Source organism: Rhincodon typus, chromosome 2 (assembly GCF_021869965.1).
Source record: "Rhincodon typus isolate 14 chromosome 2, sRhiTyp1.1, whole genome shotgun sequence".
Lineage (NCBI taxonomy): Eukaryota > Metazoa > Chordata > Chondrichthyes > Orectolobiformes > Rhincodontidae > Rhincodon > Rhincodon typus.
This window is the reverse complement of record NC_063333.1, coordinates 45,526,467-45,551,011: the sequence shown is the minus strand read 5'-3', so window position 1 is coordinate 45,551,011 and position 24,545 is coordinate 45,526,467. Positions and strand designations below refer to the sequence as shown.

Genomic DNA, 24,545 nt, shown 5'->3' with positions numbered 1-24,545 from the left:
TCAGCTTTAATTGCTTCATCTTCCCTTTAGCATATTTCTTCTTCCTGGGATGAATTTCCGCTATGTCTCCTGAATTACCCCCAGAAACTCCAGCCATTGCTGCTCCACCATCTTCCCTGTTAGGCTCCCCTTCAAATCAACTCTGGCCAGCTCTTCCCTCATGTCTTCTTAGTTATCTTTACTCAATTGTAATACAATTATGTCTGTTTCCAGCTTGATCCCTCTCAAACTGCAAGGTGAATTCTGTCATATTATGGTCACTGCCCCCAGGTGTTCTTTCACCTTAAGCTCCCTAATCAAGTCTGCCTCATTACCTGTCAGAATTGCCTGTTCCCTAGTGGGCTCTACCACAAGCTGCTCCAAAAAAACCATCTCGCAGATATCCACGAATTCCTTTCTTGAGATCCACTAGCAATCTGATTTTCCCAGTCCACCTGCTTATTGAAGTCCCCCATGATTGTTGTAGTTGTGCCTTTCTTACTTGCATTTTCTATCTCCTGATTTATTTTCTTCCCCACATCCTGATTACTGCTAGGGGGCCTGTACATAACTCCCAACTGGGTCTTTTGTCCTTTGCAGTTCTTCAGCTCTACCCTCACAGATTGTAAGCCTTCTGACTCTATGTCACTTTTCTTACTGTTGAGGCTATCCCCCCCATCCCCACTGTCCTTTCAAAGGGGCATGTATACTTGGATATTTAGTTCCCAGCTCTGATTCCCTTGCAGCCACATCTCTGTGATACTCACATCGTACCTGCCAATTTCAATCTGTGCTACAAGCTCATTTACCTTGTTTCGTATACTATCTGCATTTAAAATTACAATACTTTCAGGCCTGCATTGACTGCCCCCCATCTTATAGTTGTCTCCTTATCTGCTGTGCTTGAAGTTAGATTCCTGACCTTTTCCATACTCTCTGTCCTATTACTTGTTCTGGAAACTTTAATAACCTCTGTTGAACCTTCCCCAACTTTAACTTTTCCCATAATTTTCCATGCAGTTGAACCTACCCCTCCACTAATAGTTTAAAGTCCTATTCACAGGCCTAGTGGTGCAATTCGCCAGGACTCTGATTCCAGCATGATTCAGATGGAGCCTGTCCCATCGGAACAGTTCCCTCCTTCCCCAGTACTGGTGCCAATGTCCCATGATTTTGAAACCCCTTCTCCTACACCAATCTTTGAGCCGCACATTCCCTCCCTTAATCTGGGTGACTTTGTGGTGATTTGCTCATGGATTAGGTATTAATCCAGAGATTATTAATTACCTTTTTGGTTCTGCTTTTTAATTTATCCCCTAGTTTTTCATATTTCCTCTGCAGAACCTCTTTCTTCTTTCTACCTATATCCTTGGTACCTACATAGACCAGGATAACTGGACCTTTCCCCTCCTTTTGCAAGTTCCTCTGCTGCCTGAATGAGATTTCCTGAACCAGGCACCAAGCAACACAGCCTTTGGGACTCTCAATCCTGGCCACAGAGAACACTGTCTGTTCCCTTGTCCATACTCTCCCTGATTGCAACTGCATTTCTTTTTTCTCCACTTTCTTTTCACATAAAAGTATTTTGCAAGAAATGATAATTTTGAAGAAATTAACAACAAAACTGGAGAATGAGACATACTGGTCTAACTCATCTTGCATACTTCAAATGGAGGTCCAGTATGTTCATTTGTTGCTTTTTTTTAACTGTTCTTTCCCTCTGGAAAGACAATAGCACATCTGATGTCATTGTTAAACCGTTAAATACCATGATAGCATCTCTGTCCTTTTGTATCCCACTGCATTCCAAATCACTTAACCAATTTGTGACCCTATATAAAGTTCAATCATTGTGGAATCTCAGTGAAACTTCAGAATAATATTGTATTCGTTCAGTATTCCCCGTGAGCATTTTAACAAATTAAGGATACAGAGTGCACCAGCAATTGACATGCACCATCAGCAAAAAAAATCTCCAGTGAAATAAATGATCCAACAAAATAAATCGGTGTATATTTAATTACAGATACCAGGCAATCACCCCAAGGGATTCTTTTGGGATTTGAATGGTGGTTGTAAAACACTGGATTTTTCTGTCTTTATCATGACAAATGAGCCAGATGATTAGATTACCTGTGTATAACCATTTACTGCCTATTATAATTTTTGATCATCCACGTAGAAGTAGATAAGTATTTTACTTGTTTTGAAATGCTAACTTCATAGCTCAGCTTTAATTTTTGTTCCAGTTTTGTTAATCTGGATGACCATCTACCTAAACACAATGTAGCCATATGTCTAAATGTGGAAGGCACAGTTGCCAATCAGAGAAGATAACAGGCCTGGTGGGGTATCTGACTAGCTCAATAATTCCGTCACAATTTGTCACAGAGTTACATAGCACAGAAACAGACCCTTCAATCCAACTTGAATCAGAGATAGTAGGAACTGCAAATGCTGGAGAATCCGAGACAACAAGGTGCAGAGCTGGATGAACACAGCAGGCCAAGCAGCATCATAGGAGCAGAAAGGCTGACATAGGGTCTAGGCCCAAAACGTCCTATGATGCTGCTTGGCCTGCTGTGTTCATCCAGCTCTGCACCTTGTTGTCTTCAATCCAACTTGCCTTCTTCACCACCCTGCCTACCTGTGACTTCACTTTCATGGAACAATGCACCTGCACCCAAGGTCTCTTTGTTCAGCAACACTCCCCAGGAGCTTACCATTAAGTGTATACATCCTGCCCTGATTTGCCTTTCCAAAATGCATCATCTCACATTTATCTAAATTAAACTTCATCTGCCACTCCTTGGCCTGTCTCGATCCCACAGACTCCCATCATTACTATCACTGCACTTCCTCGAATTGTGCCTCCTGTAAGAACTTTATCCCATCTCTCAGATTCCCTATCTCTGCACCTGTTCAGATGGCGTAACCTAATCAGATGGCATTTCTGATGTCTTTCTCCATCCCTCAACCAAAAGACAGCAACACCTCCCCTTCTATCGCCAGCAGTAGCACCTCACCACCACACCACCACACCATATCTTTGTTCCACTTCTGACACTTCGACTCACATCCTTTTCCCGTGCACTGAAAATCACAATCGTAATCCCGTTATTTGTGCCTTCCACCCCACTCAGCTGCACGTTTAATGCACTATCCTCTGCCGTTTCTGATAGCGCTGGTGTGATGCCACCAGCAAGCACCCTTCTACTGCCCTTTTCAGCGTTCCAAAGGGACTGTTCTATCTATGACACTTCTCAATCACACTCTCCCTTTCACAAGCCTTTTTCTGTGCACTGGAGACACAACAATTCCATTTTTACATGCTCCATTGTCACCAGCCATGGCCCCCAAACGCATCTTCCCGGTGAAACAGCAACTTACATTTGTTTCCTTCAATTTAATCAATTGAATTTGCTGCTAATAATGCAATTTCTTGTAGACTGCAGAGACACCAGACACAAATCGAATTACAGATTTAAGGGACAACTGTGCCCCAAACATCCATTAATCTACCATTCTAATTCTTGGCTGCACTGTCTGTCTGGTCACTCTTTTTTCACATTCTTCAAATGAAACTCAACATAAGTTTGAGGAACAGAACTTCAGCTTTTGATTAATCACTTTAGGGGCATACAGGTTCAACACAAAGTTCAATTATTTGGATCATACTTTCAGCTCCCATTTCTTTAACTGCCCCTGTTGGTGCTGATCCTACAAACCTGGTTTATTAACTCCTTTAGTCACATCCTATATTTCTTTATCTATGCTATTCATGTCTCCATTTTGACTAAGAGTATTATTCCTTTACTTTTAATCTCTCCTGCCTTACTTCCTATCGCTAGGCTTCCCATTTGTTCTTCCCCCTCCCCCATTTTCCTGCCTCCGTACTTTTTAAAAACCTATTTAATTGCTGCCAGAAGGGTCTAGGCCCGAAACGTCAGCCTTCCTGCTCCTCTGATGCTGCTTGGCCTGCTGTGTTCATCCAGCTGTACACCTTGTTATCTCTATTTCATTGCTACTGTTTTCCGGTTTGGGCACAAAGATTATTTTGCTGAAAGATTGAACAAAATCCTGCCTCAGAGATATGTGTGAGGGCTTACCCTGTTGCTTCTATGCCCCCAGTTATAGGAAAACAACACACATGAGTCTGAAGACTTTGCATTTCATTCCAAAACCATTCCCAGCTGCATAAAGTCAACCTCAAAGTAATGACCCTAAAGATTTACAGGTTGCTCCTATGGTTGCTCAAGTGAATGTGGAGGTCAGCTCCTCAACTGTTCATAGCCTGAGTCAGTGCAGTGTTTATGACAGAGCTTTGGGGAGCATCAGTTCCTCTGAGGCAGTTACAAGCTCTATTATTGCCCACTGCTGATCCTTCAACTTTGGACCTCTTGAGAAGAAAACATGCCAATTACTCAACCTCCACCTCTCAGGAGCTGCTTCTTCAGGTATCTGGCTGATCATCAGTTATGATGTACTGGAATCAACAACATGAATGCAGAAGCTGTTTCAAAACACTTGCATGGCCAGGACAAGAAGGCTTCACCCTCTTTCTGTCAAATACCCATCCCAAGTTCGGGAGAGTTGCCTGAGGACAGGCAGTCCATGTCAAAAGCCTACTTCCCCACCGTCATTTTCTATACTGTTAGATGGTCCCATCTAACTTCTGTCATTGGTGCTCTGTACTACATTTTCCTGCATAGCACGGATCAGGAGTGTACAGACTTTGATCAGGAGGCACATTCCCATGTACTGACCCTGGCAATTCCCTCTTTGTGGGTTTAATCTTTCATCTCCAAGCATTTCATTCTTGTCACCTCTTCCCTCAGGTGACGAGTTGACATGGGCACACATGCTGTAGATGTCCCAGGGTTGTGCCTGCCTAGGAGCCCTTCTGCTCAGAATTGGATTGGTACGTGGCTGCCAGCTGGGTGGGATTAGTTTTCCAAATAGTCAGACCTCAGAAGGTCATTGGCCATTTCCTCAACTGGATCCATGTCCTGCTCACCACACATTGCCGCTGATCCTGGTAGTATCTGCCAAGCTTCCTCCTACTACTTTTAGGAAATAAATCATTCTTGCAGGCTCTCACTGTCTCTATCAGGACTTCAAGAGAGAATGATCCATGGGTCAGCTTGACATCTTTGTCATGTTGATGCTGTCTACTCTTGTACGCTCTGTAGAATCAGAATTAGAATTAGGTTTATTGTCATGTGTACTCAAGTACAGAAGTACAAAGTACCCAAGTACGAATCTTAGACACAAACAGAGAAAGGAAGAATAAAATGTTGCATTACCTTACAGCTATTCATAGAATAAGTATAAGCTATTGTAGTACAAGTTATGATACAGTTTACCTCAAGACACATTGATGGCTGACGCAAGCTCTTAATGTGGTGGGCTCCATTTATTGCTGCTGTTTCCTGACTGTGCCTGCTGCCCTCTAACTCACAGAGGTAAGCCACTGATGAGTCACACACTGCAATGCTCTGCTGGATATTGCACAGTGACCACAAGTGGGGTCTGTTTATTATTGCTTTAAGAGGGATGCCCCTTTAAGAAACCCAACATGGAGATGATCCTGTACCTGGATATAATCATGTCGCCAGAGGCCACAAAGACTTCACTGTGGCAGCCTGGATATAGGCTATGATTTGAGCTCACTCTGTAATGACTGTACTAGTTTAGCAATACATTGATGCAGCAGAAGTCCTCTAAATTAAATCAATGTACCTCATTTGAGTAACACTAAAGATAGCAAAAGAGGATTACTACAGGGTCAGGTCTCAAAAATGGTCTCAGAATCAGGTTCACAGTAAAGCTGGTAAAATCCAGCCTATAAACTCTCTTTCTCTCACTAGAGATCCTGATTATCTGCTGGGTTGCACAATTTTCTGTTTGTATTTCGGATTTCCAGCACTTGCAGTATTTTGCTTTTATTCTGGAGAAATTGGATGTAGGCACCACCCTTGGTGTAATGCATGTCCTAACAAATCTGGCTTTGGAAACTTGGTTAGGATTTTCTTTCGAAACCTCAAATCTAGTCATATTCTAAAATGAAACTAATGTCTGCATCATATTTGGATAACTTAATTTTGATTACTTTTCGAAAATACACTGTAGTCTAAATAATAAATAATTTCCACCACAGTTTATTTTATTTAAGCTGGTTAAAATAAGTACAGTTTCCATTTGAGAAAGGAGGATGTTTGAAAGGTCACCACGTTTAATTCAATCTACATGTTTGAAAAAGTTTCATTTTTGTTCCTTTTCATTTGAGAATAGCCCAAAGAACAGCTTGAGTAAACTGAAAATAACTGTGATTGTCTAGCATCAGTTCATAAATCTCTGTCAAATGAACTTTATGGAGAGGAGGAGGGAAATTGCATTGAATTTGCTGTTTTATAGTTAGACAAAATCCAGTGACAACTTGGGGATGCTCAGCTGAGAGTTTGTTTTTACTGCCTCATCAGCATTTTGTTTCTTCTCCCTTCTACCAAGTTTCTTCTGTTTTTACCAAAGCGTTGTTTAGAGAGTCTCACAGACAGCTGGCTAGGATCGCATCAAATGGTCACCTTTCATGTGTCAGTTTAGACTTTGAGGCTTTTTGCCCATTTTCTTAGCTGATCTTGTCTGCTTTCAGTTTTCCAAATGTGCCTTTTTTTCCAATAAAACCCACTAAGTGTCAAATGAAGGAAAAAGATTGAAACTGTTTTGAAAATAAGCATTAAACATGCTGACCTTTACCATTTTTTTTAAATGGAAGCTGTACTTATATTAACCATCTTAAGTAAAATAGACTGTGCTGGCAGTTTGGAGTGGAATGTGTATTTTAGAAAAGTAATCCAAGTTAGGCAGAACAAATATGATAAAGACCTCAGGCCCATTTTAGAATGCTACAAATTGTTTTCCCCTCCAGAAGTACATCTCCCAACTCCATAATTAGTATGGACCTCATCCTTACCAATCTGCCAGCTGCAGTTGCGTCTGTCCATGACAGTAACGGTAAAAGTGACCATTGCACAGTCCTTGTGGAGATGAAGTCCCACCTTCACATTGAGAACAACCACCATCGTGTTGTGTGGCACTATCACTGTGCTAAATGGAACAGACTTCGCACAGGTCTGGCAACTCAAGGCATCCTTGGGGCACTGTGGGCCATCAACAGCAGCAGAATTGTACTCCAACACAATTTGTAACCTCATGGCCCAGCATATCTCCCACTCAACCATTACCATCAAGCCAGGGGATCAACCCTGGTTCAATGGAGAGTGCAGGAGGGCATGCCAGGATCAGCACCAGGCATACCTGAAGATGAGGTATGTGATCCCACAATCAACAGATCAGATCTAAGTTCTGCAGTCCTGCCACATCCAGTCATGAATGGTGGTGGACAATTAAACAACTCACTGGAGGAGGAGGCTCCGCAAACATCTCCATCCTCAATGATGGAAGAGCCCAGCACATCAGTGCAAAAGATAAGGCTGAAGCATTCGCAGCAATCTTCAGCCAGAAGTGCCGAGTGGACGATCCGTTTCGGCCTCCTCCAGTGGTTCCCAACATTACAGATACCAGTCTTCAGCCAATTCGATTCACTCCACGTGATATCAAGAAACAGTTGGAGACACTGGGTAGTGCAAAGGCAACAGGCCCTGACAACACTCCAGCAATAGTACTGAAGACTTGTGCTCCAGAACTTGCTGCTCCCCGAGCCAAGCTGTTCCAGTACAGTTACAACACTGGTATCTACCCGACAATGTGGAAAATTGCCCAAGTATGTCCTGTACACAAAAAGCGGGACAAATCCAACCCGGCCAGTTACTGCCCCATCAGTCTCCTCTCGATCATCAGTAAAGTGATGGAAGGTGCCATCAACAGTGCTATCAAGCAGCACCTGCTCAGCAATAACCTGCTCAGTGACGCACAGTTTGGATTCCGCCAGGGCCACTCAGCTCCTGACCTCATTACAGCCTTGGTTCAAACATGGACAAAAGAGCTGAATTCCAGAGGTGAGGTGAGAGTGACAGCCCTTGATATCAAGGCTGCATTCGACCGAGTGTGGCATCAAGAAGCCCTAGCAAAACTGGAATCAATGGGTATCAGGCGGCAAACTCTCCTGTGGTTGGGGTCATACCTGACACATAGGAAGATGGTTGTGGTTGTGGGAGGTCAATCATCTCAACTCAAGGACATTTCTGCAGTAGTTCCTCAGGGTAGTGTCCTAGGCCCTACCATCTTCAGCTGCTTCATCAATGACCTTGCCTCCATCATAAGGTCAGAATTGGGGATGTTTGCCAATGATTGCATAATGTTCAGCACCTTCATGACTCCTCAGATATTGAAGCAGCTCATGTTCACACGCAACCAGATCTGGACAATATCCAGGCCTGGGCTGACAAGTGGCAAGTGACATTCATGCCACGCAAATGCCAGGCTATGACCATCACCAATAAGAGACAATCTAACCACCGCCACTTGACATTCAATGGGGTTACCATCACTGAATTCCCCACTATCAACATCCTGGGTGTTACCATTGACCAGAAATTCAACTGGATTCACCACATTAACACAGTGATGACAAGAGCAGGCCAGAATCTAGGAATACTGTGGTGAGTAACTCACCTCCTGACTCCTCAAAGCCTGTCTGCCATCTACAAGGCACAAGTCAGGAGCGTGATGGAACACTGCCCACTTGCCTGGATGAGTGAAGCCCCAACAACACTCAAGAAGTTTGACACCATCCAGGACAAAGCAGCCTGCTTGACTGGCACTAAACTAGGAGCATCCACTCCCTCCACCACCGATGCTCAGTAGCAGCAGTGTGTACTATCTATAAGATGCACTGCAGAAATTCACCAAAAATCTTCAGACAGCACCTTCCAAACTCACGACCACTTTCATCTAGAAGGACAAGGACATCAGACATAAAGGAACACTACCACCTCCAAGTTTCCCTCCAAGTCACTCACCATCCTGACTTGGAAATATATCACCGTTCCTTCATTGTCACTGGGTCAAAATCCTGGAATTCCCTAATGGCATTGTGGGTCAACCCACAGCAGGTGGACTGTAGCAGTTCAAGAAGGCAGGTCAACACCACCTTCTCAAGGGCAAGTAGGGATGGGCAAGAAATGCTGGCCAGCCAGCGACACCCACATCCCACAAATGAATAAAAAAAAGACAACCAACCACAACTTGGAAGATCTTCTCAATCACTGTTGTCCCCACCCCACACACTGTCCTGTTCCTCTCACATTACACCTCACCTTCCCCACAATCATTCATCCTGCCACATTCCTTTACCACAGCTGCTTACACTCTTAGAAACATAGAAGATAGGAGCAGGAGTGGACCATTTGGCCCTACAAGCCAGTATAGCCATTCAGTGTGATTATGGCTGATCGTCTGACTCCGTATCCTGTTCCGGCCTTCGTCCCATACCCTTTGATCCCTTTAGCCCTTGGAGCTATATCTAACTCCTTCTTGTAAACATTCTATATTTGGCCTCAGCCACTTACTGTGGTAGAGAACTCCTGTTCTGCTTCTATTAACAGTGATCACAAGCCAATTTCTGTTCTATTTTTGATAGTTTTCTAGACACGTAATATGCCATACATTTCACTCGCTTTGATTTTTCTGTTCATTGCGTTTTATTTAAAATGTTAACATTTTCATGAAAGACTGGAAGGAAAACTATCACATCTGTTTCTCATTATTGGTAAATGAAGATCTTCAGTTGATAATGGGGATGAGTCTCCTCAGGAATTTACCTATTTTCCTCTGTAACATTGAAGGAAGAGTCAAAGAAACTGTGGGAAAATTATTTTCATTCTGTTTTCCCTGGATTTTCCATTGCTTGTCCAGAAGTGTTGCAAGCAAGCTAAAGAATCCTGTAGAAATCACTCCCTGTATACTTATATGATAAATGGGAAAAAAACTGAAGATAGAATTCATTCAACATAGGATTATAGGGCATGGTGCAGGGATAGGCCTTTGATCCCACTCTGCAATGCAGCAAGACCATAGCTGATCTGGTTGTAGTCTCAATTCTACTTTCCCAGTCTGCTCACTATAACCTTTGACTCCCGGATCGATTAAAATAAGAATGGGCTTTGAGGATCTTTTGCATTGACCCCTTGGGGCTGAGATGTGAAAATCCAATTTGAAAGGAGAGGCAGAACATTGCAAAGGGAAGCATTTGCTTTTGAAGATTGTTGATTCATTAGACTCTTTAGGATTGAAAAGCAGAATTCTTAAAAATAATTGAAAGCACTAGAGATGTATTCTACTTGCTGATTGTATTTTATTGAAGCTTATTTGTCTTGGCTATTGTAATTGAACTGAAAGGTGCATTTTGTTCGTGGAGTAAGTTGCTATTGTGTTAAAATTGAAATTTCTGTTGAAAATCTGTGGAATTCTTTACCAAGAGGGCTGTTGACGTTAGGTTGTTAAGTATATTCAAAACTGAGACAGACAGATTTTTTTAGTCAGTAAGGGAATCAGGGGTTATGGGGAAAAGGCAGGAAAGTGGAGTTGCAGATTATCAGATCGGCCGTGATCTCATTGACTGACAGAGCAAACTTGATGGGCTGAGTGGCCTACTTCTGCACCTATGTCTGATGATTTTATCATCTTATGTAGTCACAAGTAGTTTCAGAAAGAATGTAATTTCATCAATATGGGTGACAGTTGTGATGATACATTGGCTTTAAAAGGCATATTTTGTCCTTTTTTTTATGAAAAATGTCTGAGCCAGAGATGATGAATAATCTGCTCAAAGTCAATAAAGTATACAGCTTGTGAGGCTTTTGTGTGTTTTTTAAACTTGAATCAATAGAAGCAGCCTGAATGGGTGGGATGAAGTTCCTACAGAACTAGGATTTTTAGTTTTAGTTTTCTGCAGTTGCTGGGGTCTTGAAGCTGGATGTGGAAGCTGTTATTCCTCTCTCTGTTACAGCTAAAAGCTGGGGCTCCCTTCTTGCTGCTAGAATTGCATGTGAGACAATCTGTTTTACTGAGTTTGCCTTTCCAAGGGTGTTAATGGGATGTTACTATGTTGGAATTGTTAATTAATAGTAGTTAACATATATGTTATTTTATTAAGCGTTTTGATAGAGTTAAAGTTAAACCAATTCTTTTTTTTTATTTTGTCTGAATTTTAACTGTAGTGTAAAAATAAAGTGTGTTTGCTTAAATAATGAGTAATTTGACCAATGAAATTGCATCTGCAACATCATACACTTTCCTCTAAAATAAGAAAAAGTTAGGATCTAGGCTATCTTCTTAATATGTTTTAAGGGGGTTTGGTCTGGTCCATAACATAATGTGTATGAATATTTGAGGTGTACACATGAAATTCAACCAGGTTAATGTTTAAGATAATAAATCTTAGCTTTTAGTTAATATTTAAGCATAAAGAGCATGATATTGACCCAGTCTTTCCTTGCTCAAAGCTCATGAATATATTAAAGTGTTTTACAGAGAGATTAGAAATTGTCTGTCAAGCTTATAGATCATATTAATCTGCTTCTATGGTGTAGCATTTGTTTATGTCAACATAATAATTTAACAGATTTTAAATTAGTGACTGATCTACAGCCTTTACAGAAAATATACCAGTTATAGCTCAATCTCAGTATAGATCTTTGAACCAAAGACTTTGACATATTAAAATGCTGAATCAATGGACCTGGTTAGTTAGCAGCTAATAACACTTATCAACAAAACCTACTTAATGCAAATACTTAATTGATTCCATGATCCAAAGAATAGGCAACAAGTAGTAATATTGGGAATATTCTATTTTAAATACCTAAACATCAATATTCTCTTCAAACCGTGGTTGCATTGCATGGTATTTTCAGTTGCATTTGTCCTATGTTTGTGATCTGTGGGCTGATAGATGGTTTACGCCTAGGCTTTTGATAGCTCTATCTTATGAGCCTGATGTTTGGAGAAGTGCAAAATCAATTTAATTGTCATTATGTAGAGTCATAGAGGTATACAGCACGGAAACAGGCCCTGATTCCCAACTTGTCTAAGCCGACCAGGTTTTATAATCTAAGCTATTCCAATTTGTCTCGAGAGTCTGGCAATGAGGGTTTTAACACAACTGCTAAGTTCCATGAGAAGAGCTCAGGCTCATCTCTGTTGATGACCTTTCCCACACCATGACGACCAGGATGGTATTCAATCTGTCTTCAGTACCTGATTCTCTTAAATTGTAAAGGCATTTTATTATTTAGGCAATATGTCATCTTGCAAAGTGCTTGCTCAGAGGAATTTGGATACACACAAAGCTTAAAGTAACACACTTTGGTGGATCTAATTGTATTAATGTCTTTTATGACCTTGGAATGCTCGAAGTCACTTTGTAACCAATTAGATACCTTCTGTCATATAGTCATAGTTTTAATGCATAAAATGCAGAAACCAAATTATATACAAGAGGATCCACAGAAAAACAATACTCAAATAAGGTATTTTGGTAATGCTGATTAAGATATAAACATTGGCTGGGACAAAGGACAAACTTCCTTTCTCTTCTTTGAAACAGATTTTTTTTGTGTGTTCTACCGAGAGAGAGCAGATAAAGCTTCAGTCCAGTAAAACTTCAAAACATTGCATTTTGCTGCATCCGTTCGTCAAATTGTCTTGCTCAAGAGAGTTAAAATACTAAAAGATAAATAAAAATCCTAAAGTCTTTCTAGGGAAAGATGCCAAATGGAAAGGAATATATCCATAAGTCCAAGTCTTGCTGGTAAAGCATTGTTCAACTGCATTTGTATTATTATATTTGTCCATTCTTTAAGAAATTGCATTCAATAGCAAGCAAGCTCCGCAATAAGTTATTAAAATGTAGAACATCTGCAGCATTTATAGGGACTAAGGAATTGGTAGAATATAATCCTAGGGCTATTGCTGAATAAATGTGAAATTGTTGAGGAGCTGATTGGAGCCTGACATTTGTATTGTAATGCTCCACTAGTAAATTTCATGGGGATTGGTGATGTTAGCAGGGGAGAGAAAAAATTGGCTGGAATCACTGTTGGATTGCCACTCTATTCTTACATTTTTGAACTACAACTGAGCTCTGTATTTTTGGCCTAGGCTTCTGATCCTGGCTTCTTCAGAAATGTGGGATGTACCTGAAATCTAGCTGTTCCTTTGTAGTGCAAGATAGAAAAGACTTGAACCCTGTGTCAAGTGGCACACTCCAGGGTTTTGTGCTGGAACCCTTGCTGTTGGTTAATAATCGAGACACAAATGTAGGAAGTTTGATCAGAGAGTTCACAGATGACACAAAAATTGGTGCATCACATAACAAGCAAGGAGAAAGTCTTAGACTACAGGATGATATAAACCGGCTGTTCAGATGGACAGAACAATGACACATGGAATTTAATGGTGAAAAGTGTGAGGTGATGTATTTTGGAAGGATTAACAAGACAAGGGCATACACAAAGAATGGTAGGTCACTCGGAGGAACAGAGGATCAGAGGGCCCTTGGTGTGCATGCCCATAGATCCTTTAAAGCAGCCTGTCAGGTAGATAAAGTGGTTAAAAAGGTAGTGGAGCATTGATTACAAGAGCAGGAAACTTATGGTGGAATTGTGTAAGGCATTAGTTAGGTTACAGTTGGAGTACTAAGTTCTGGACACCACATCAAAGGAAGGATGTGATTACATTCGAGTGCAGAGGAAATTCATCAGTAGATTGCCTGGGCCAGAGTATATGGAGATAGCCTGGGGTTGCTTTCTTTAAGCAGAGAAGGCTGAGAGGATACCGGACTGAAATATGCAAAATTATGAGGGGCAAAGATAGGGCTGATAGGGTAAAATGTTTCCCTTTGTGGAGTCGTCAATAAGCAGGGGGCATAGATTTAAGGTAAGAGGCAGGACAGTTTGGCAAAGACTTATTTCACTCAGACGGTGATGAGTTTCTGGAACTCACTGTCTGAAAAGATATGGAGGTGGGAACTGCACAACATTTAGGAACTATTTAGAGGAACACTTGAAGTACTGTAAAATACAAGACTACAGACCAAGTGCTGGAGATTTAGTTTGGAATTGGGTAGGTAGGTACTTGATGATCAGCACAGATATGATGGGCTGAAGGGCCTCTTTCCGTGCTAAAATTATCTGTGTTCTAAGACAAGACATATTGTGGCAGTAGTTGCCACATTCTCTAAAGAGTTTGTGTTCCAAAATATCCATTAATTCTGCTATTTCCTGTTCTGTTTCACAGTGGAAAGTTTTTCCAACAGCAGTCTCCATAAGTATTAATTATCCCATGCTGACACTTTGTCATTTAGTGTTAACATCCTTTTGAACCCCACTCCTCTAAAAATATTCATGTCACTCCTTCATCCCCTGACAATCTGACAGTATTCAACCTCCCTCCATTTCTGCCTTGACCGTATTCATCCCCCTCCTTCAGCCCCTCAATAACATTCAACCTTCCTCACGCCCCAATGGTGTTCCGAACACTCCCTCAACCATCTGATGACCCCTCCCCCACACCTTGAGAGTGTTCAGCCTCCTCCCTCAACCCTCTGACAATGTTTAACCTAGCAACCCTGCATTACCACCCTGAAAATATTCACTGTGTTCCACTTTGAAAATGTTTAGCTTCCTCCTCACTGACCGTGCTTACCACCTTTGCCTCATGGTAAATGTTCAATGTCCACCAGCACCCCCCGCCCAGCAATGTTAACCGTTTAGGCATTGGTTGGACAGGAGCCAGGATATGAAATGGGAATGGGTGTGAGAACTGATTGGTGAGGGAGATGGGTGAGCTGACTGTGTCGGGAGTGTGAAATAATGGCACAGAGGCCAGTATCCCGTCACTAAGTCACCCTTTATTTCCATGTGCACAGTACATGGGCTCTGACCAGTCAGCTCACGCCAGTCCCTAGCATGAGGCCACTCTCTGAATCTCCTGTTTATCACTGTCAGCCAAGGCTCCCTGATTGGCCCAGGTCAACAACCCCATTCAAGGTTCCCATAGTCAATGAGAACCGCCTGACCCTCGTTCCAATTACTACATTCCCTCCCCCAACCAAGGCCAGGGATGTAGGCCTGTTGTTTCTCTTGTAGCTTCTCTTGACACATTTTCACCCCAGGTCCAGTTCCTCCGACTCTGACTTGAACAGGGGCAGCGTGTACCAGACTGTAGCCCATTTCTTGCACCCAGAGCATCTCAGAAGAGTTTCCTCCTCCTCTTGTAGTGGTAACAGTAGCAAGGCTACATCCATCTCAGACTCTGAGGTTTCTTTCACACTAGATGGAGGGGGAGAACCTACAGTATCAGACAGGCCTTCTGGTGGTTCTGAGGGGCCATGTATGTTTCGCTCCTGTTCCTGTTTGTGAGGTAGCAGCTTTCATGTGATCCATGTGTTTGTTCATGTCCTCCTCACCTACCTGTACTTTGTATGTCACGGCACCTGACCTCGCTTCTACCTCACCTTGTACCCATGCCAGGCCATTTCCGTGGTTTCAACACTAAACTTTGATACTCTGAAGTAAACTGTCTGTCAGCATCTCATTCAGGGTTAACCCAAAATCACATGCCTCTGCCAGTCGTCTTAACTTCATCAAAAATTTTGATACAGATTCACCTGGTTTTCAAACAGCTCAATAAGACTAATAGCATCTCAGAATTAGAAGAGGCTTGGGGTCGTAATATTCCTTAATTAATTCCATTAACTCTTGAAAGCTTTTAGTGTCTGGTGCCTCAGGGAAAGTTAGGGTCCTAATAACCAAAAATGCTATGGGTCCGCATGCAGTCAGAAGGATTACTCATTGCTTTCATGTCTGCCCGAGTGTCATTTGCCTGGAAAGAAATAACGGATTCTTTCCACATACTTGGCCTAATCTTCGACGGCAGTATCAAATGACTCAAGCTTCCCAAATAAATGCATGATGCTGGAAATGCTTATCCCAACCCAAGAAATGACTTGCGAATGAATTTTCTTCAGGAGCGTACTGTTTTCTCTCATTGCCTGTGAAATAACTGCATAGAGGCTGGTATCCCATCATCAAGTCAGCCTTTATTTACACTCGTACAGTACGTGGCCTTTGACGGGTCAGCTCAGAACCAGTCCCTAGCATGAGGAGATTCTCTGAATCTCCTGTTTATAACTGTCAGCCAGAGCTCCCATGTTAACAATCCCAATCAAAGATCTCATAGTCAATAAGATTCACCTGGCCCTCATTCTAATCACAACAGAGTGGGTAAGTTGATCAGCACCATTGAAAGGGCGGTTGGGAAGTAAGCATTGCTAAGAGCTAGGTGGGTTAATTTTCTAGGAGAGGAGTGAATATTGCAGTGGGTGATGGAGGGCTTTGCACAGTAGCTGTTTAACTTAAGAGTTACACTGCTCAGCTGATTTTGTAACTACAATGCAGCGCTGAAGTAAATCCATTTAAAAGCCGGGGTAAGTAAACGGCAAACAGTTCAAGTCTGTGTAGTTCTACCCTTCAGATCCCACTGTCATGTAATCGTGGAGTAGTCTGGGCAGGACAAAACCAGGATGTTGCAGTTTAATCTTCCCATACACATAGTGTGGATGTGTCTATGCAGGGACCTTCTCAGGATTCTGACATCAATCAGCAACACAGATTCAGTCTGAGGCCAAACCCCATATTGGATGATCTGGGCCATTATTTTACTTATCCCTGACTATCTGAGGTCATTATACAAGAAGTGTCCCTGAAATTTGCCATTTATGTCATACATTAATAAATGAGAATGAGAAATCCTATCATTAAATTATTTCTATAGATATACCTTTTGGTGATAGATCTCACTTTCATTGCTTTAGCACCAATTTAAAGAAAACATGCTTAAACAGATGGTTCAAAGAGGGTTTTTCGGCACCGAGGAATAGATTAGTTCCCGAGCGTGCCAGATGTTGTGTATAAACAAAGATGTCACTAATCCTTTTTTACAATGTTGAAATGATAAATTGAATTTAGGTAAACCTGTTAAAGGCCTGTCATCTAATGTCATTCTCCTGAGAAGCTGTGACTTTAGATCACTCCTTTTGTGTCATAGATTATGTTCCAATTACCAGTGCTGGCTCTGAATAAAGATGTATTCACCAGTTATTTAATAAGCATTTGGGAAAAATTGCATTCATTAATAATGCAGATTAATGTATTAAATTTGCAAATGTGACTGATCACTTCTAGCCTCTTTGATTTGTTCAGATTTTGCCAACTGATCAACACAAAATCAATATGACAATTGAGGACAGAAGGTTGAAATTATACTGCAGAAGAATTTTAATAGGATCCCTTGAGGTGAATAAAGTGTTTGTTTTGTGCAGTCATTTCCATTCTCTAAATAATATAGAAAGTCCAAGGGATTAATGGGCACCAGAATAATTGGCCTGTTTTTCCCAAAGCAAAGTGCCCCATTAGCAACCTGACTGCTTCCTGCTTGCCTAAGGCCTCCCAACAGTGATTCTGTGGTTTACTACCAAAGGGCCACGTTTAGCTTGGATCTGTACTGAGTTGCTGTTCTCACCTAATGTTCCAGGGCATGCTGCGCTCGGTCCGTGTATGTTGATGTACAACAGGCTTTAAAAAATGGAGTCTCATAGTTTTGAATCAATATAAGTTTTACTCCCAAGTAAGCAAAGATTTAGACCAGGCAGCAATTATGAGCCACAGCATCTGTGTTACGAGGCTACCTTTAAATTTAGGAAATATCTACATCCCTGACATTAATCAGTTCAAATCCCGGGATTGGATCTTCCTCCCTCAGTGGTTAGCTCGCCCATCTGCAGAATGTCTGTGCCCCAACTATTCCAGAAAAAAACATATTTGGGGCAGGAACCTTGTTTCCAGGTAAGGTCATAAACATCAGGACCGTTTCCATAGTGTCAATGTGTGAAATTGTTCAATCCAATGAAGGAGGGTGGGTGGCCTCCAGAAGCTGGAGGGCCAAAATCAGCTCAATATTGTAAAAAGAACTGGTGACATCTTTGTCTTTATATGAGGTTGAGATTTGGCCACGACAAGGGGGTCTGACTGCCGACTGGGAAGTTCCAGTTAGTGTCAGTGCCCAGTGTCCTTAATGGATCACTTAATGACCTTCTCTCCCTGCTACTGGTATTCTGCCAATGGTGTCCCATAAGTGGTAAGCCCTCACCCTCCACACTGCCCCTCTGAATGCCTGACAGCTCTTTAGAGGTTGGAGATAACACAGTGTGGAGCTGGAGAAACACAGCAGGCCAGGCAGCATCGGAGGAGCAGGAAAGTTGACATTTCGGGTCAGGGCCCTTCTTCAGAAATGGGGGAGGGGAAAGGGAGCTGGTAAATAAATAGAGAGAGGAGGGGTCAGGAGGGGAATGTAGGTGGGATGGTGCCAGGTGAGTGCAGGTAGGGAGTGATGGGGATTGGTCAGTGAGGTGGGAGGGGCGGATCGGTGGGAGGGGCAGATTGATGGGAGAGAAGATGGATAGGAAGGAGGCAGGGATGAGAGGGAGGGTTGGACATGGGATGAGGCCGGGGGTGGGGAGATTTTAAAACTGGTGAAATCCATGTTTAGGCCTTTGGGCTGTAGGCTACCGAGTCACAATATGAGGTGCTGCTCCTCCAGTTTGCAGGTGGCGTCCTTGTGACACTGGAGGAGGCCCAGGATGGACATGTCACCCAGGAAATGGGAAGGGGAGTTAAAATGGTTCACGAGCGGAAGGTGTTGTTTGTTGTCTACAGAGCACAGATGTTGTACGAAACGGTCTCCGAGCCTCCGTGTGGTCTCACCGATGTAGAGGAGGCCACATCGGGAGCAGCTGATGCAGTAGACCAAATTGACGGATGTGCAGATGAACCCCTATCTAAAATGGAAGGTTTATTTTGTGCCTTGAATGGAGGTGAGGGGAGAGGTGTAGAACTTCCTGCGGTTGCAGGGAAAGGTGCTGGGGATGGTGGAGTTAGTGGCAAGTGTGGAGTGGTTGAGGAAGTCATGGAGAGAGCAGTCCCTATGAAAGGCATATAGGGGTGGGGAGGGAAATATATCTTTGGTTGTGGGGTCAGATTATAGGTGGCGGAAGTGGCGGAGAATGAGACATTGGATGCGGAGGTTGGTGGGGTGATATGTGGGGACAAGGGGGATTCTGTCTTTACTTTTGTTGTGGGGAGGGGATGTGAGGGCAGAGGTGCAGGAAATGCTAGAGATGCGTCTGAGGACATTTTCGATCACAGGAGGGAGGAAGTTACAGTTCTTGAAATAGAAGGACATCTGGGATGTGCAGGAGTGGAACGCCCCATCTTGGGAGCAGATGCGGCAGAGGCGGAGGAATTGGGAGTAGGGGATCGCATTCTTGCAGGAAGGTGGGTGAGGGGAGGTGGGAGTCGGTGGTCTTGAAATAGATGTCGGTTTCGAGGTGGTTACCAGAGATGGAAACAGAGAGGTCCAGGAAGGAGAGAGAGGTATCAGAGATGGTCCAGGTAGACCTTTCCCAGCCCCACCCCTCCTCTCTCTATTTATTTCTGAGCTCCCTTCCCCCTCCCCATTTCTGGAAAAGGGTCCTGACCTGAAACGTCAACTTTCCTACTCCTCTGATGCTGCCTGGCCTGTTATGTTTCTCCAGCTCCACACTGTTGTCTCTAATATCTACAGTTCTTGCTACCTCTTTAGAAGTTGGAGTTTTGTCTTTAAAACCCGGGGAACTCAATGGCAGACAATTAAGTGCCTGATAGGATTCAATTTCATTGAGGCTCTCAGGGCCTCCACAGTGGGGCTATGGACATCAATATCAGGCTGTTGTGTGGAAGTGCTTGTACATCCGTTTTGGACCATCCCCAATACTGAGTACATTGTACTGTATACTCTGGATAGCTGCAAATAAATAGCAGTTTACTCACTTCTTATTTTATTTGAGAAAATATTTATGACAAAATGATACCTATTTATGAGGTGAATTGAAATTGTGTTATCATTTAATTTGAGATATGTCATGTCAAGCATTTTTCCAGTAAGTATTGTCAATGACGAGGACAGAATTCTAGTTTTCACGTTGCACAAATTTAGCCTATTGACCAAAACATGTAAGATCCCTGGACTGGTAGGATTCATTTGTAAAACAGAATAAAAAAGGTAATCATGCTGTTATGGTGTGTGAATTGGCTGTGTTTGTTTTAACCCAACTGAGTCTCTTAAAAAGATTTAACCTTGTTTATGTTTGTATCAATGATGAATTATGAGTTTGAATCCTGGGTGCAAATACAGTGAGTAAATTGCAGATTAACAGAGTAATTTTCCTTGGGATTCATGACAGCCATTTGGTTTCATCTCACTGGAATGATGAAGAAAAACAATTTTCATTGGTTTTTACCCTTAGTCTGCAACAGTGTCATTGTTTCATGTGAAACAATCTGTGCTGAGATGTGAAATCTGGATATTCACATTACATTTATATTGTAAATGGCAAATTATTGTGATAAACATTTGAGGAATGACGCATATTACTTTCGTGGTTTACTTTACATCATTTCCATATGTTTCTGGACACAGGTCAGGTGATCACTGCTGGTATCTTTGAAATTTTAAATGGATACGATTTCAGAGATGTGAAGCGGAGAGTAAATGGAGAACAGCAGACTGGAGTGGCTCCTGCTGATTATGATGACAACTACTTGGGTGAGACTTTTTAAGTACCTTCCAAAATCTAACAATAAGCAGAACACGGCATCTTATAATAGCTCCTGGAGGGCTAGCATCAAAGATTCTGCGACTCAAATTATTATAAAAGTTGATTTCAGAAGGGTTCATTAGCACATGAAACTCAGTTTAGTTAGCCACAACTGTCATGCTCTCCTTTAATTAACTCAAATTATTCATCCTGTCTCAGCATCTAACCTGTCTTTGTTCATTTCCTCAGTAATCTAATGTTCATTTTATTTGGTGTTGTTCCATATAAAGAACTTTAACTTTCGATCTTGTTGCCTAACGGGGCAAAGGCAAGAAAGTGAAGTTGATGCAAAGATCCTCTATAACCTTGTTGAATCACAAAGCCAGCTCCATGGGCTATGTAGTTGACTCCTGTTCACGTTTGTTGTATTATACTTGCTTGGAATAATCTTTGTAACAATGTATTGAGATCTGGCAACCTGCTACAATTCTGTGATTTGATGGAATGTACAAATTCTGTTTTTTTTTTGTCCACTCACGGAAAGTGGCATCTCAGGCTAGACCAACGTTTACTGCTCAACCCTTGTTGCTCCTGAGAAAGTGGTGGTGAGCTGTCTTCTTGAACTGCTGCAGTCCATGAATGTAGAAAGACCTACAATGATGTTAAGTAGGGAGTTCAGTTTTTTCCCAGTGACACTGAAGGAACAGTGTTGTGTTTCCAAATAAGGAAGGTGAGCACTTTGGACGGAAACTTATAGATGGTGGTGTTCCCATGTAACTGCTGGCTTTGTCCTCCTACATGTTAGGTGTTGTGGTTTTGGCACCTGCTGTCTTGCTAACGATCCTTGGTGAGTTTCTGCAATACATCTGGTAGATGGCACACACTGCTGAGCATCAGTGTTGGAGGGAGTGGTTGCTTGCAAACATGGTGCTAATCAATTGACCTGGTTTGTCCTGGATGGCATCAAGCTCCTTGAGTGATGTTGAGGTTGCACTCATCCAGGCAATTGGAGACTATCCCATCGATCTCCTGATGCTATGTAAATGGTGGACAGGCTTTGGGAAGTCAGGAGGTGAGTCACCCACTGCAGGATTCCTAGGCTCTGATCAGCTCTTGCAGTCACAGCATTTACATGGCTATACCAGTTCACTTTCTGGTCAATAGTAATTCTCAAGTCATTGATGGTAATCCCATTGAACGTCAAGGGATAATGGTTAGACTCTTTCTTGTTGGAAATGATTATTGCCTAGCACTTAGTGGTACAAATGTTATTTGCCACTTATTAGTCCAAATCTTTTTCCTAACCTCGTGCATTGAACGTGGACTGCTTTAGTATCTTAGGAGCTGTTCAATTATCAGCAGACAGCCCCACTTCTGACTTTACGATGAAGGGAGGGTTAGGAACACAGGAACAAGTGTAAGACAAGTTACACCACACAATGAGATCATGATTGATCTGCGACCTAACTCCATATATCCACCTTTGTTCCAGATCTTCAATATCTTTGGTTAACAATCACTTATTAGTCTCAATGTAAAAAAGTAACAAGTTCTACCACATCTTTATATGCAGAATGTCCTTAAAGCCTTCAAACAGCTTTGACAAGGTTTGTTTCCACATGGTGAATATCGGCAGCAGTGGATGAGGCCTTTAAAGGAGCTTTAACTGCCTATTTAAGATTCCCAATTCACAGACTTAATCAGGGCAGAGGCCAAAAGGGAATGGGTTTCAAACTCACCACTCTCCCACATGATTAAATGTTCTCCTGACACCAGATTGACTGTGGAAGCAGTCTTTAAATTTTGCCCAGGTGTGCTCTAAACAACGTTTTTGTAGCTGTAGCATACATTTCCCACATGCATTCTAGTCGTCGCAATAAAGAAGTTAGATTTCCATTTGCCTTTCTGTTTATTTTTTATAAATGTTTATGACATTTTAATGTTTAATTTACATGAACTCTCTGGTCCCTTTGGCCCTCCACTATTTCTTGATTTTCACCATCTGGAATATACTCTGGTCTAACTTTTTAATTCAAAACTGGATGAACTCACATTTTCCCATGTTGAAACCTATTTGTTCATTCAATAAATCCCCTGCAATTTTATGATCCCATCAAGATTATTCACAATGCTATCTTTTGAGTCATTGGCAAATCTGGAGAAATGGCTTTTTATCCTATCATGTCCATTTTTATACAATTTATTCACAGATGTGGGCAACACTGGCTAGGTCAGAATATATTGTCCATCTCTAATTGTCCAGAGGGCAATTATAAGTCAGCCATATTACTGTGGGTCTGGATTCACATATAGGCCAGACCAGGTAAGAATGGCAGATTTCCTTTCCTAAAGACAATAGTGAACCAGACAGATTTTTTAATGACAATCAGCAGTGGTCACCAGTGAACTGGCTCTTCATTTAATGCAAATTTCAACGTTTGCTATGCTGGGATTTGGGTCTGTGTCCTCAGAATATTAACCTGAGGTTCTGGACTACTAGCCCAGTGACATCAGTATTATGTTACCACCTCCTCTCGAGTTGTGGATAAAAATGGTGAATAGACTACTACTCAAGACATTCTGCTAATTAGAGGACCTGCTTAATTATTCCTATTTTGTTTTTGCTTTCACTGTGCTGAATTTGCTTTTAATATACTCAAGCTACAAAAGGTCTCTTGTCATACAATGATAATGTCCCTACTCTGGGGATCTGGTTCAAGTGCCATCTCCTCTAGATGTGTGTAAAGACACGTCTTCACAGGTTGATTAGAAAATATCCATACAAACTTCACCTTTAGCTAACAGTCTGTAATGAGAGGCTAAATGCTTTTTGGAGACCAATATAAATCACATCCATTGACAATCCTCTTCCCAAATTTTAGTACTGCCTCAAAAAGTTCAACGAATTTACCAGGGTGATCTAGCTTTTACAAACCAATGCTGACTGTCACTTATCAACTTGAGATTTTCAGGGTAAAAACTGAATGAACTGCGGATGCTGTAAATCAGGAACAAAAACAAAGTTGCTGGAAAAGCTCAGCAGGTCTGGCAGCATCTGTGAAAGAAAGGACAGAGTTAATGTTTCGGGTCTAGTTCTGAGGACGGGTCACCGGACCTGAAACGTTAACTCTGTCTTTTCCTTCACAGATGCTGCCAGACTGGCTGAGATTTTCAGGGTCTTTGGTTTTCATTATAAACTCACATAATTTCCTGACGACCAATGATTGGTCAGCTGGCGTATGGTTCATTCTCTTACTTTTCTTAAACAGCAAAATAATTTTTGTAATTTTCCAGTCTGAAAAGATGATGCCAAAATCAAGAGAACGTTATAAGATTACAACTTAAGGTCCTACAATTGTTTTCATTTCTGTTATTTTGTATGTTTTAATGTTGGTAAGTACCTGATTTAATATTAGTTTCCTTGGGGATCCAGCATGTACTTCCTGTACCGTAAATATTGCTGCAAAGTAATTATTGATCATGCCTTCCATTTCCTTAATTTCATCGACAATGTCACCACTAGCAATTTTCAAGGGAATCACATTACCCCTCTCCAAACTCTGTTGCAAAATAACTGTAAAATAAATAGTGTTCATTTTGATATCTCTTCAAATGTTGTTTTAAGTCTATTTTTGCAACCTTATTACTTTTTTAATCAATCTTCATCATTCTGTTTATTGCTCCCATTTGGTGGGATCAGTGCTATTTTTGTGTGCTATATACTTAGATTTGTTTTTGCACTTTTTTTGTACATTCCTTACCCCATAGGGACATGAACTGGTCTGAATCACATTAAATTCTTCCTTGCACACCTCACACTGAGCTTCTATCAATGTAACCATCAACCGATTTTCTCAGTTAATTTGGGCAGCTTCTGTCTCATTACATTGAAGTCAGCCTTAACCAAATC

The 24,545-nt window shown here is 41.8% G+C and overlaps 1 protein-coding gene across 1 annotated transcript in view; it reads left to right on the top strand.

Moving 5' to 3' along the window:
- itga8 (integrin, alpha 8) overlaps positions 1-24,545 on the top strand; it is a 208,356-nt gene that overhangs the window by 14,130 nt on the left and 169,681 nt on the right. The window contains exon 7 of the mRNA XM_048607871.1: positions 20,518-20,643. Coding sequence (XP_048463828.1) covers positions 20,518-20,643 — 126 coding nt within the window. The remainder of the gene's footprint in view (positions 1-20,517; positions 20,644-24,545) is intronic.